The sequence below is a fragment of the Carica papaya genome, chromosome 1 (assembly GCF_054855325.1).
Source record: "Carica papaya isolate Zhongbai chromosome 1, ASM5485532v1, whole genome shotgun sequence".
Lineage (NCBI taxonomy): Eukaryota > Viridiplantae > Streptophyta > Magnoliopsida > Brassicales > Caricaceae > Carica > Carica papaya.
Genome location: NC_142309.1, coordinates 28,645,641 through 28,659,889, shown reverse-complemented (window position 1 = coordinate 28,659,889; position 14,249 = coordinate 28,645,641). Strand labels below are relative to the sequence as shown.

Sequence of the window (14,249 nt, the reverse complement as noted above, 5' to 3'; positions counted from 1 at the left end):
CTATTTGTGTCAATGTCAATCAGGAACACCAAATATGAGCAGATTTCAAAATCAATTGATAGTGGCATATGCAATCACTAGCTTAATCACATGGCCTGCGCATTCTTATATCCTTAAAATAATAAAAAGATAGTGATGAAACCAAGGTTCAAAGAACTATAGAGATATAACATTAATCTAGTTATGTTCATGACAGCAAAATGGTTCTTTCACAATAGGAATCTTCTTCACATCTGGTTAATAGGAGAGACAAATTCAAACATCGAAGGCAAAAGGTGTGCGTGTTAAACAAGAAACACCGGTCATCAATTATAGATCACAAAATGAAACCTTAAACAAACCATCTGACGCTTTGAAAGAAATCACTAGATGGTCAGTCGAGACTATACACCACTGCTTGCTGCTTCCTTGAAGAAAAAGAGAAAAGAGGTAAAAGGTTACACCGCGGTCCATTAGATACTGACACGCCATCCTTCCATTTTCCACACCCTACTTGATCACAAGATAGAACAAGCCTTTTGTGATTTCTTCTTCTTCTTCTTTTGCTTAGGAGGCTGAAGCACCACCTTTATTGCTGCATCAAAAACTGCCTTCACATTCTGCAGTAAAGAATTCCGTCAACTATAAAATCAGCGGCACAAATTCTTAAGAAATGACTAGTATTAAGGAGGAGCACGTATACCTGTTGTGTTTTTGAACTACACTCGATATAGGCAGGGCTTCCAATCACTTTCCTTAGTTCCTCTCCCTTCATCAAAGAAAAAAATGCCATAGCGAACTTGCTAAATACTTGTATTTTGGACCAAATAAAGAGGATGTCAAAGAAAACTTGCTTCATTTACCTGGGCAGTAGTGATTGGCACAGCACCAGGATGGTCTAGAAAGAACTGCTTGTCATCCCGAAGATCTATAAATAACAAAAATAATAAAGACTGTCTTTCCGAGAATAGTGAAAAATTGCAGGAAAATGAACAAAAACTTTTTTCCTTTTTTACTTTCTTTTTTGAGAGAAAAGACCATTTTTAGAATTTGAATCTGCAGAAGTGAACCAAGTTAGCTATTGGCTATAATAAGTGACACAAGTTTCAGACAAGTCCTTGCCAGTAGTACTTGGCCTATTCAGAGATTATATTTACAAGCAAGAGATAGAGAGAACTATTCAAAATAGTGAGTCTCAGGCGATAAAAGGGCATTATCCAGGTCAGTTTTGGGAAGATCTCTACAAAACAGTGAATAAGTAGCAAAAGATGACCCGGCTTTCTCATGGAAACAAGCACATTACTATGGACAATGGGAAGGGGAAAGAAGTTTTTTAAGATAAAAAAAAAAAAACAAAGGAGGGTTTTCTAATGCCCTACTAAAACAAAAAGTTGACCAAGAAAAATAAGAGAATTTGAAGAACTTCTGGAAGCTACAGAATACTGTTAAAGTTCAATCATACACCAGTCTGATGGTTCACCAAAGTGGATCAGAAGACATTATGCCAAGAACAAGTGTGGGTCAGGATCAACTCCAGAAGAGATCATTGAACATTGTTAATCAAACTGAAAACATGATCTGAAGAACCAACCAAATCATGGTTCCAGACAGTGGGAAATGGTAATTAATATATAGTAGCACTGAGAACTCCTAACTTTACCAGGTGTCTATGAGTAAAACTAGCAGCCCACAATCAATTACAAGCAAAGGCAAAAGAAAGAGAATTATGATTAATTGGAAGATATTATTTTCATTTTTGTTTTTAACTTACCAAGTTTTGTTCCAACAAGAATGATTGGAATGCCAGGTGCATAGTGCCTGAGTTCCGGAATCCACTGAGATGGAAGCCCAAACATAATTTGTTAGCAAACACAAAAAGTATACATCTTACATGAATGAAAAGACCATTTAAAGAATGAGTATTCATTAATCAAAACCTTCTTGGCTACATTCTCATAGCTGGCTTTGCTAATAAGAGAGAATGCAAGGATAAAAACATCCGCTCCTCGGTAGCTTAAAGGCCTTAATCGATTATAATCTTCCTGACCTGTTCAAATGAAATATAGTTCAAATCCGGAATAAGAATGTGTCCTCACTTCCAAATAAAAAAGGAAATTAAAAGGTGATTAAAAATTACCAGCAGTATCCCATAAACCCAGATTGACTGTGCTCCCATCAACCACCACATTTGCGCTGAAATTGTCGAAAACAGTTGGCACATAGTCCTGTTTCCTCATCATAGGACAACAATTAACTCAATAATTAGTTTCTCCATATTAAACTATCCAAAGCAGACAACCCAATAAAAACAGAAAGAGTTGGGTGGCAAAATAACTTCTATTCGGTAATGTAATTACACTAGTCCACAGCAGCAAAGGCAATATACAACAAAAACCTTTCCAGATTGTCAAATTTTGACACAAGTATGGAGACCAACAAAAGGAAAAAACTCCACTTGTTAGCCGAAAAATACTACTAAAACTTTCTAGATACTAGTCTAGAGAGTATGCAAGCGATTGATCACAAAACTGGACTGAGATATTGACAGAATCAAACCAATCTGATATGTCAAAACTACATTTCCAAAATCAATTTTGAGTAAATGGAAACTTTCCAATAAGTTCTGAACTAAATAAGACCCTTCCTACACCAAAGGAAAAGAAAAGCAACAAATGTGCATAGAAGTCACTTCACCAATTTTTTTCCTTTTTTACGCCGATCGGAATACGAAAATTTGGCTCTTAATAACTTGATTAGCATGCAGCACCAAAAAAAAAAAAATTCTCTTTCTCTTACGAAATGCTTCTCATACTCATCTACCGTCGCAATAGAAATAAAAACCAGAAAGCAACTTGCTTCTTCGAAGTAGAATATCACCAACAAAAGAGGAAAAAGAAAAACGAAGAGTAAGAATGAGGAATATAAAGCAAAAAAGAAGGAAACTACGGAATGTGGGGATGACTGACCGTAGGGAAAGTGTTGCTGGTGTAGGAAATCAGCAAGCAGGTCTTGCCGACGGCGCCATCACCGACCGTCACGCACTTGATGAACCTCGACGCGCTCATTTCCACTGTCCTCTCTCCAAGATCTTTTCTCCCAAATCTGACAATGCTCTTTTCTGTTAATAGCCCACTTCTTCTCTACAATTTTCAGTTTGTCCTTGCTCAGATTTTCTTCATTACCGGGTCAATGCACGGTAAGACAGCAAGTGTAAATTTTGGCTGTATAGAGAGACAAAGAGAACCCTAGAAGTTAATGATCCAAACCCATGAATCAGAGTAGACCCAGATTGTACAATCAAGGAGGTAGAACAAAAGTAGAATAACAGAAGCCAATGGGGGAGGAGACAGGAAGAAAGGAAGTTGAAGTAATAAGATCGAGAGAGAAAAGAAAAATGGGGAAACGAGGGAGAAACGTTAGCTGACCTCTAGACAACCCTGTGCCAGCTACGTGCCTAACAACTCCTTGTCATATTATTTACTGGTACAAATATAATACTTGCTTACCTCCACTATCTTGTTCTTCTTCTATCTTAATCTTTATTGGGTATTTGCTTAAAATGATGAAAAAGATTTTTTTTTTTAAATAATTTTTTAAAGATTTGAATTTCCTTTCTTCTCTCTTCTTTCTTTTATTTACTTTTCATTTTTTTTCTTTAAAAACAAAAAGTCTTGAAAGATCTTTCTATCTTTTATCAAATTTCTATCATCTACTTGATGAAGAGAAAGTTAGGGTTTTTATTATGGTATTAGAAGAGGAGAAAATGGTAGAGATTTGAGAGGCTATCACTTTTACTGGGTTATTTTCTTTCTTGCACAGGAAAAAAATAAAAGTAAGAATCTTGCATTTAAGTTCTATTTTATAAATCATTAAGCTTGGATTTTAGAGATACATTATGAATTGCTGAAAACAAAAGCAAAATAAACAGAAGGGTACGAGAGGGACCTAACGATCACTTTGAAAACATTCAAAGCAAAGGCTTCTTGGGTCACTAATCTCATTTTTGAAGGTGACCCATTAGTCTTTTCTTAATTTATTATTTGTAATAATTTAGTACTTTTTTTAGTGTATTATTAAATTCAAATAAGAAAAGTTTGGTTATGTGGTCATGATTTGAATCTGAAAGTATTAATAAATGAAAAGGGGGGGCATGGAAGGAGGGGGTTGGGTGGATCTGCAGGCCATAAATATGGGCGGTGAAAGACTGATTTTCCACTTATCATTCATATATTCATTGGTCCCTTCTTTCAAAACCCACTTGCCTATATTTCTTACTCCTTAAATTTTCATTTTTAATGTTGTTTACTCTTTTTGGGTTGCTCCAATAAATTTTGATCCACAAGTTATAAATATGATACTCAAATAAACCAGCAACTCTGAATTTTATTTCAAAGAGTCATGTTCGTGTCTAAATTAACAACTAATAAAAAAATAACCATGTACTATAACACAAAGTGATTAAATAGTATTGAATAGAGACATAAATATTCACGATCAATAAGTACTGCATTCTCTTTCGGATAGATCCTGAAAGAAGAAAGAAGGCTGAAATGCCACCAGACGTCTATGATTGAATTCACCCGACCTCATAGTACCAATTTTATTTTGAGCACGTTCAGTGCCAAAGTTACTGAATGGGTAAGTCGTCAATCCCTAAAACAGACTGTGTAATGTACTTTATCTGCTGGGTTACCGGGGGGACATTTTACCAGAAGTTTATATTGTATCAATCTACCCTTGTGTGATTCCTGTTTGTGATTCCTGTTGATGCATATACTGGATCAGTTTAAAACTCAATCAAATTAAAACATTAGATATTGAATGGACATTATGAAAACATATACATTTTAAAAATATCAAGTAATATATTAAAAATGATAATTATTTAATTAGTAGGTGGATAATTCTTTCATTAAAAAAAAAATTTATGATCTGACTAAAATTGCGCAATCTCAAGATCATTCACATTATTAAAACATAACATTTGTTGTATTGATCATATTTGTATGTTAGTTATCTACGGAACCAAAATCAAAATATAGTCTATTCTTTTACTTTTCCTTTCGAATAACTATTATCTGAATTCGGATAAATACAAAATGAGTTGAAAATATGAGTAGGACATCAAAAACAACAATGATAACCCATGTAACAACAAAGGGTGAAAGTGGATTTGGTAGATTAAGTTTACACATAAGCTTACCAAATATTATAACACTTTACCTAAAAACTCTTTTTAGGTAAAATTATTTCACAAACTGTTATTATAATACCTCTAAATATAAACACCAACTATCATATATATATATATGTATATACACATTGAGAATTGATTTATTTTGGATAATGGGGGAACAAATTAATCTTTTTTTTTTTTTTTTACACCAAGAAAAATAAAGAAAACATAAATGGGATAACTTAGTTTTTAAAGGGAAGATGATTAGATTATCTTAAGAGTAGTTAGCGTTAATTGGAATATTTGTTTGTTAATCCCAGTAATTGCGGAATTAAGTAGAAGCTAATCACCATGAAAGCACATGCTAAGTTGGCAGCTTTCATGTGCGTTGATTCCTCTTTTACCAACTCCCCCCCCCCCCCCCCCACCAACCTTTCTTTCCATATGAATTATCTGTTGCTTAATCAGATTCAGGTCTTTTTTCTACTCAGATTCCTTTCTCCTCTTTAGTCAGCACTAATTCATGAATATTGCTCGCTCAAATCATCATGGTATAGTTTATCGATCTATATTTTAGTAAATAGAAAAAAGCAAAGACTTTGATTCATATATATATATATATATATATATACATTCATGTGCACAGTTCTATAAACAAAATTTATGGTTTGAAGACTACGAACAGCTTGGAAACAGAAAGATTTTTGAGCTACTTATGCTTAGCAATAAGAATCAATATGCTGTGAAAATATTGCTGAGAATGGAAAGATCCTTAATGTGCAAGGCAATCATTTGGGAATTATTTGTCACTCTTTCCTGTTGAAGACCTATCTCCATCCTCAATGATCTCAAGTTCAAGTTTTTGATATCACACCCATCAATCAAGACCATTCCAGAAATGGTATCATAAAATTGCATAACTAGTTCAATCTCAGAACTTTTACCAGATGATACTTTCAGACTTGAATTCTCAAATATGGTGATATCAGGTCTCATGGGGTACACGAAGCTTACTTCCCGGAATTCTGCATCTCCTTTGATATGAGATACCGCTTTCGATGTGGGATTATTAGCTTATGTAGAAGTTTTTTTTTTTTTTTTGAGAATACCAAGAACTGACTCAAATACTTGCGTTCCTTCACAATATTAGGAGTAAGAGCAAGTGCAGTGATTATCAAGACCATGAAGGACTTGATGGTGTCTCCAAAGTTAGAGTCAGTGTATAGGCACAGAAGGCAAACATGAGATGCACCATATCCAAAACCTGCAATATAGCCCTGAAGAAATGCTTGCTTATTTAGCCTGTTTAACTCAGAGGTAAATTGGATTGACCTCCAGTCTTCTATACCAAATGCAGCAACAGTATGCATATTGGCAATTGCTTCGTGAGCCATGGTCGATGCTCCTAAATAAGCATGACCATAATCTCCTAAAATCCTTTTCAGAATAGTCGATACAGGTTTCAAACTAATATGCAAATGAAAGGTAAGAGCTATAATGAACAGTGGTAGACATAGTTGAATTACAAAATACCATGAGGAGTGAAGCTCCAATTAGAAGGGGGAAGGAGGCAATGGTGATAGCTGTTATACGCCAGCTTAACGTGAAGACAATAATGAATGCTGTTGCAGTGAGTGCTACATTCTGAACTACTGTTGATAAACAATCAGCCAGAGCACCATTTAGTAAGGGTTTTCATCTGCAGCTAATCTTGAAGTCGGTATGCCAGTGCTATTCTCATCCAGATCAAACCAGCCAATCTCATTAAGTATAGCTGCAAATGAGACAAGAAAGAGTTTGAGCCTTGAATGATGATTTTGTCAAACAAAAAATACAATGTTCAGTCTAAAATTTGATATTAGACATGTGTCTCAGTATATTTCAACGGTAATTTTATCTCAAGTTTAACAAGTAATAGAAGTTCTTGGCTTCCAATTTTCTTTGAAGTGGTTTGCTGAAAAGTGAAAACAAACTTGAGAAATAATGATAACCGAACTTGGGGGTGAGATGCTCTTCCATCAATGTATAAAATGGTGTTGCAACAAGTATATAGGAATGGTGACAATAGCCACTGCAACAAATATAAGAACTACTCAACCTCTTGTTTGATCAAGGATTCATGAGGACTACAAAATGAAGTCAAGACATTGTGATCCCAAGTGCAAACATAGGAGCTTCCATGCCAGCAACAACTGCAACAATTGACCCAAGTACAGCTGCTTCCCGCTCTGATGCATTTCATTTCAGCGGTTGCCTTATTGATGAATTAATGGTGTCAAGATTTGGAGATGGATTTTGATCACTTCCCTGCAGCTGATAATGATTTTCACTGTCAAGAGGTTCTCGAAAACTAGAAGAACAATAAGAAATTGCAGCATAATGTGTTGAACTTGCAATTTTGGGTTAGATATTAAGTCTAAATGGCTCCCACTGTCAACAACTTGACCATTCTTCAGGAAAATGATTTTGTCAACATCACGAATGGTGGACAATTTTGTCAAGGTATCTAGTATTTTGTTGCTAGATTCTGACGTTGATTTTGTAAAAAAAAAAAAAATTTCTCTGGTGAAGGAGAGATACTAGATGATTATGTCAACATCTTTCTTAAGACTTCAAACCTGTGCTTGGGAAATAGTTTGGTAAGGATACCAACCAGCTGCTTTTCGACTTACAAGGCTGAAAACAAACGTCTTCTTGCTTCTCTGCTTCTCGTACAAAATGATATTTAATCTTAATGAGTTTGCTCTTGCCATAAAACACAAGATTCTTGGCACTTGCTACATCTGATTTGTTGTTCCAAAATATGAATGTATACTTATTTTGCTTCTAATCAAGATCATTAAGCACCTTCCTAAGCCAGATGGCCTGGTTGACTGCACTTGCTGCCAAGCACAAAAGAGTAGTCCATATGTAAAACCAACACCAATTCCTTCTGCAAACCCACTCTTCTTCCCCAGTTTAAGGCATCTCTTAAGTGACTCTGAGTATGCTTCAATGTCTTTCTCCTCCCCTACATAGGCAGACTTTGCTCCGAACCCGTGAAATAACCTGACCGATCAGAAGGAAAGAAGGAACCAAAATGTAAATCTGTTGCTCTTAACTCGTCCATAGCATCAACATTACTGACAATTTTAGCCCAAAAAATTTTAAAACTTGTTCATTTGATAAAAATGTTAGCAGTTATTTATCCCAGTGAACGCCCAGCGGCAAGAAAGGGAAGCAAGGAGGCAATTAGTACCTCTTCTGGAATCCTCCCAGCTTCAGTATAAGCAGACTCAGCCTTTTGGGATACAGTGGTAATGAACATGAATTTCCTATATCAATCAGTAACACGTTCCGTATATATACATATCTTTCCTTTCTTGTTGTAAGCTGTTGGCAAGTTTTCTTCTTCATTGTAGTAAATATACTCACGTAAACAGGAATTATATTAGTACGTGGTTTCATTGATTACACCAGATAGAAACCACTACTGCCTGCTTTATATATATATTCCACTTACATGTATGTATGCAACTATATATTTGTGTGGACATCAAGGTTCAAGATTACGAGAACGCGATCGTCAACCAGTGGAACTTAAAAACAGAAGAAGATCACGGGACATGTCAAATTCCAGTTAGAAACCACTACTGCCTGCTTTATATATATATATATTCCAGTTACATGTATGTATGCAACTATATATTTGTGTGGACATCAAGGTTGAAGATTACGAGAACGCGATTGTCAACCAGTGGAGAACCTAGAATAGAAGAACATCACAGGACATGTCAAATTGCTTCTAACGAGGACATTCAACGTTTGGTTTCTGGGCGTATTAGATCTTCTCTGTAGATCAAGTTATATATTTGCCTCGGACATCAAGGTTCAAGATTACGAGAACGCGATCGTCAATCAGTAGAACCTAGAAACAGAAGAAGATCACGGGATATATCAAATTCCAGTTAGAAACCACTACTGCCTGCTTTATATATATATTCCAGTTACATGTATGTATGCAACTATATATTTGTGTGGACATTAAGGTTGAAGATTACGAGAACGCGATCGTCAACCAGTGGAAAACCTAGAAACAGAAGAAGATCACGGAACATGTCAAATTGCTTCTAACGAGAACATTCAACGCTTGGTTTCTGGGCGTATTAGATCTTCTCTGTAGATCAAGTTCTATATTTGCCTCGGACATCAAGGTTCAAGATTACGAGAACGCGATCGTCAACCAGTGGAACCTAGAAACAGAAGAAGATCACGGGACATGTCAAATTCCAGTTAGAAACCACTACTGCTTGCTTTATATATATATTCCAGTTACATGTATGTATGCAACTATATATTTGTGTGGACATCAAGGTTGAAGATTACGAGAACGCGATCGTCAACCAGTGGAAAACCTAGAAACAGAAGAAGATCACGGAACATGTCAAATTGCTTCTAACGAGAACATTCAACGCTTGGTTTCTGGGCGTATTAGATCTTCTCTGTAGATCAAGTTCTATATTTGCCTCGGACATCAAGGTTCAAGATTACGAGAACGCGATCGTCAACCAGTAGAACCTAGAAACAGAAAAAGATCACGGGATATGTCAAATTCCAGTTAGAAACCACTACTGCCTGCTTTATATATATATTCCAGTTACATATATGTATGCAACTACATATTTGTGTGAACATCAAGGTTGAAGATTACGAGAACGCGATCGTCAACCAGTGGAGAACCTAGAAACAGAAGAAGATCACGGAACATGTCAAATTGCTTCTAACGAGAACATTCAACGCTTGGTTTCTGGGTGTATTAGATCTTCTCTGTAGATCAAGTTCTATATTTCCCTCAGATATCAAGGTTCAAGATTACGAGAACACGATCGTCAACCAGTGGAACCTAGAAACAGAAGAAGATCATGGGACATGTCAAATTCCAGTTAGAAACCACTACTGCCTGCTTTATATATATATTCCAATTACATATATGTATGCAACTATATATTTGTGTGGACATCAAGGTTGAAGATTACGAAAACGCGATCGTCAACCAGTAGAGAACCTAGAAACAGAAGAAGATCACAGGACATGTCAAATTGCTTCTAACGAGAACATTCAACGCTTGGTTTCTGGGCGTATTAGATCTTCTCTGTAGATCAAGTTCTATATTTGCCTCGGACATCAAGGTTCAAGATTACGAGAACGCGATCGTCAATCAGTGAAGAACCTAGAAACAGAAGAAGATCACGGGATATGTCAAATTCCAGTTAGAAACCACTACTGCCTGCTTTATATATATATTTGTGTGGACATCAAGGTTGAAGATTACGAGAACTCGATCGTCAACCAGTGAAGAACTTAAAAACAGAAGAAGATCACGGGACATGTCAAATTGCTTCTAACGAGAACATTCAACGTTTGGTTTCTGGGCGTATTAGATCTTCTCTGTAGATCAAGTTCTATATTTAATGGAAAAACTTTGTTAAAAAAGATTTAGGGATTGATTTCCATAGATTTTCTGTGTAAATATGAAGTTTTTGATATTACAATTCCATCAGAATTTTCATGTTTTATTTTCATCAAAAAGAAAATAAAGCAAATTTTTCCTTGTAAATCAATAAAAAATATTAAATTCATTTATATGAAAAAAATTTGAAAATATAATTTAATAAACTGAAAATGTTATTATAGCAATAAAAAATAAAGCAAATTTTTCCTTGTAAATCAATAAAAAATATTAAATTCATTTATATGAAAAAAATTTGAAAATATAATTTAATAAACTGAAAATGTTATTATAGCATTTAATAGGTAAAAATAATATCAGCTTTGAAAATATAATATAAAGAAAAATTTAAGTTAAATTAGTTATTAAAATTTAAGATTAATAATTTAAAAAATTTTGAAAACAATAAAATAGATTACAAATATAGTAAATTAAATTAATAAAACATAAATTAATTAATTTATATATCTATTAAAATTATTATTAGCTTCAAATCGTGGAAGATAAACACCCCGAATAAAAAAAACACAGGCGCTCAATCCCACATTACCCCCCCCCCCCCCCCCCCCCCCACTACACAACCAAATTACATATTATAAAATTACAGATTACAAACGATTAATAATATGAATTTTTCATCAAATCGTTCCTCTCTCATCTGAGACGCAACAGTCGCCGCAGATTATCAGTTGCCCCGGCGTCGATTCCTGCCGCTTCTGCATTGCAACTCAGCTTCGATCTCATGGAAAATCGTGGCAACGGCAAGCTGCTGGGTGGTGGCGACACTGTAAATAACGAACCCGAAAACTCATCCACCTCTTTCCTTTCACTGCCTCCTGCTGCTGCTGCTGCTAATGGTGTAAGGAGTTTCGGAAGATCATTCGGGTCGGGTCCTAATGGGAACGACTCCGGTACTGCGTGGGTTGCAGTTGACTCCTTTTGCTTCCACGTTTCTTTTATTTTCTTGCTGGGTTCTTTTGATTTCTTGGGCGTACTGGTTTTTCTGATGGTGGGAGGGCAAGAGATGCCTCGTCTTAGATCTTTGGGAGATTGTTGAGTGTGTCCATGGACGACTGGTAGAGGAAGAAGAGGCGGTTGTTGAATTTGATTATAAAGGGGTTTGAAAGGTGATGGAGGGTAAGAAAAGGAGAGCGAAAATGGAGGAGGAAAGAAGACGCCTCCTGATGATCCTCCATGGATGACGTTTGTCGGAGCCAAGTTTTCACTGGGTTTTGCAGTGAAAGCGCGAGCGTTTCTCTTCGGGTTTTTCATCTGCTTGTAAGGAGACATAGATTGTTCTGCTACACCAGATTGCACAGAAATCGACTCCATTAACGAGGAAACTAGAACCAGATTCAAACAAGAAAAATCCCAGGGAAAAAAAGAGGATGAAAATCTTGTCACTTCGAAAACAAGCAATTAAACAAGAATAGGGAGCTGTGATCTTCAAATAACGAGGAAACTAGAACCAGATTGCACAGAAATCGACTCCATTAACGAGGAAACTAGAACCAGATTCAAACAAGAAAAATCCCAGGGAAAAAAAGAGGATGAAAATCTTGTCACTTCGAAAACAAGCAATTAAACAAGAATAGGGAGCTGTGATCTTCAAATAACGAGGAAACTAGAACCAGATTGCACAGAAATCGACTCCATTAACGAGGAAACTAGAACCAGATTCAAACAAGAAAAATCCCAGGGAAAAAAAGAGGATGAAAATCTTGTCACTTCGAAAACAAGCAATTAAACAAGAATAGGGAGCTGTGATCTTCAAATAATACGATCAACAGCCTCAGATTTGTGTATTTATCACCCGGAAAATCCTTATCGATTTTCTCAGAGTCTCAAAGGAAGCACTAAGCTGAAGAAAAGAAAATTATAATCAACAAAAAATTTACGGGTAGAATAAACAGCTGATCAAAAAAGAGAAAACACAAGAAACAAATCAGGAAGGAAGTTATAAGTCAGATCATACAGTCCTGGAGGGATTCAGAAGACCCTTTTAAAGCTTATGAGGGCTTGGATTTATTTTCCGAGAGCCCCAGAATTCCTGAGTCTCGGGCAGTTTTCTACCTGTTTTTATAGAACCCCCCAGTCTCTCCCCCCACCCAACGGCTACTTTATTTTTTATTTTTTTAATATTTAATATAATTAATTTAATTAAAATGTCGTAGTTACCCCTAAGTTACCGACAACTGTAGCGACCGGCTACCCCTTAAGCTCGAAACCGGGAGACACTACAGGGCGGCAGCCGCCGATTCCATTCCGACCGTTAGATCCCGTTAAAATGAAATATCCGTTGGGAGGGTTTTGACCGTTGATCTAGTCCTCGGGTTCCTCGAAAGCGGTTTGGTCAGAGAAAAGGCGGAGAGATCTCAACCGTACACGTTCCATTGTACGCGGGGCCCAGATATTTTAGGTATTGTTTCAGTCTTGATGACCTCATGCCCGGGGAATGCGTAAGGGCAACACAGAATTAATTCATGATTTGGCTCTTTAAAAAATAAATAAATCAATCAATAAATAAAAGGTGGTCCCACAAGTTACGTGGCATCATGTCAGCCACTCTTGGGGTCGGATATTTTCGAGTGGGGTGATTGGTCGGTTCCTTTAATATGTTATTACAAGAAACCATGCATGATGAAAGCGATTAATACGACTTTCGAGATATTATTTTCACGTGAAACATTTTTTAATTAAAATAAATAAATTTAATTAATTAATTGATTAACTAACTAAGCAAGTCTTCCCAACACCACCCGTTGAAAGTATAAGGTGTATGTACTCGTACGTTTCAAAAAAAAAATGGAAAATCGATCGCAGCCGTAGATATTTCTAGTTCGGATCTGACTTTTGATTCATAAAAATTAAAAGATCAACTAATTGTATTTATATGTTATACCCAAATTAACATATCGTATGGTGTAAAATACAATCATCATTATTTACATATATACATACATACATATATATATATATATATAAGGAAAGCATGTCACATGCAAAAGTCTGTGTCGAAACCATAATAGATGGTATAAATTTGTGGATTTCAATTCTTCAAGAAAGGAAAAAGAAAGTGATCGGGACGTTTTATTGTCTGATGACGAAAAAAGGAACAAAAATTCGGCTTTTAAATTTAAAAAAAAAACCATTTTAAGAAATAACATTTAATTAATTTATTTTAATGTTAAAACAATTTTCAGATGATTGTATATAGTCAATTTTTATAATATTAATTAATAAATTATATTTTTGTAAAAAAAAATAATAATAAACAAAATGATATTCTAAAAACATATTTATATAGTGATTTTTATTTAAAAAAAATTACAATCAACATTTAATAATATTATAACAGACTACTCGATAAAATTTTTAATTCTCTTATTCTCTTTTTTTCTCTGTTATGTACGAGAATTTTAAAATTTTAATTAATAGAATACTTATGTAAAATGAGATATTTGTACTCTTTTTTATACACAAAAGAATATGTCAAAGTAAATTTATAATAATCGAATGTATTGATAATTATTTTTATTATTATATTTTAATTTTTATAAAATGTAATAATTCTATAATATATTTTAAGATCACGCACTCTACTAA

General features: G+C 35.1%; 2 protein-coding genes and 1 pseudogene across 5 annotated transcripts; all 3 read right to left on the bottom strand.

Moving 5' to 3' along the window:
- Nucleotides 1-147: 147 nt before the first annotated feature.
- Nucleotides 148-3,637, bottom strand: ROP2 (RHO-related protein from plants 2). Of its 2 annotated transcripts, XM_022046785.2 has the most exons (8): nt 3,405-3,577; nt 2,946-3,200; nt 2,117-2,204; nt 1,917-2,026; nt 1,751-1,814; nt 843-907; nt 683-748; nt 148-599 (listed from the first exon to the last, which is right to left on the bottom strand). In XM_022046785.2, the coding sequence occupies exons 2-8, from the start codon at nt 3,042-3,044 to the stop codon at nt 498-500; spliced, it is 594 nt and encodes a 197-aa protein (XP_021902477.1). In that variant the 5' UTR covers nt 3,045-3,200; nt 3,405-3,577; the 3' UTR covers nt 148-497. The 2 variants fall into 2 exon arrangements, with proteins under 2 accessions (XP_021902477.1, XP_088064790.1); XM_088208664.1 differs by having other exon boundaries at nt 2,946-3,637.
- Nucleotides 3,638-5,801: 2,164 nt separating this feature from the next.
- LOC110818120 (ABC transporter B family member 13-like) lies at nt 5,802-8,602 on the bottom strand (annotated as a pseudogene). The gene is made up of 7 exons (XR_015819945.1): nt 8,394-8,602; nt 8,003-8,203; nt 7,828-7,900; nt 7,413-7,734; nt 7,152-7,371; nt 6,682-6,958; nt 5,802-6,602 (listed from the first exon to the last, which is right to left on the bottom strand). The product of XR_015819945.1 is annotated as an ABC transporter B family member 13-like (transcript).
- Nucleotides 7,693-12,710, bottom strand: LOC110818165 (uncharacterized). 2 transcript variants are annotated; one of them, XM_088208633.1, is made up of 2 exons: nt 8,394-12,710; nt 7,693-8,203 (listed from the first exon to the last, which is right to left on the bottom strand). In XM_088208633.1, the coding sequence occupies exon 1, from the start codon at nt 11,973-11,975 to the stop codon at nt 11,298-11,300; it is 678 nt and encodes a 225-aa protein (XP_088064759.1). In that variant the 5' UTR covers nt 11,976-12,710; the 3' UTR covers nt 7,693-8,203; nt 8,394-11,297. The 2 variants fall into 2 exon arrangements, with proteins under 2 accessions (XP_088064759.1, XP_021902624.1); XM_022046932.2 differs by having other exon boundaries at nt 7,693-10,364; nt 10,467-12,710.
- Nucleotides 12,711-14,249: the final 1,539 nt, after the last annotated feature.

Bases quoted from the DNA above. Each gene is read 5' to 3' on its own strand.
- ROP2 (XM_088208664.1), bottom strand. From the start codon at position 3,044: ATGAGCGCGTCGAGGTTCATCAAGTGCGTGACGGTCGGTGATGGCGCC. The intron at 2,205-2,945 runs GTCAGTCATCCC...ATGAGGAAACAG, and splicing joins CCAGCAACACTTTCCCTACG to GACTATGTGCCAACTGTTTT. The intron at 2,027-2,116 runs GTAATTTTTAAT...TCATTTGAACAG, and splicing joins GGGTTTATGGGATACTGCTG to GTCAGGAAGATTATAATCGA.
- LOC110818165 (XM_088208633.1), bottom strand. From the start codon at position 11,975: ATGGAGTCGATTTCTGTGCAATCTGGTGTAGCAGAACAATCTATGTCT.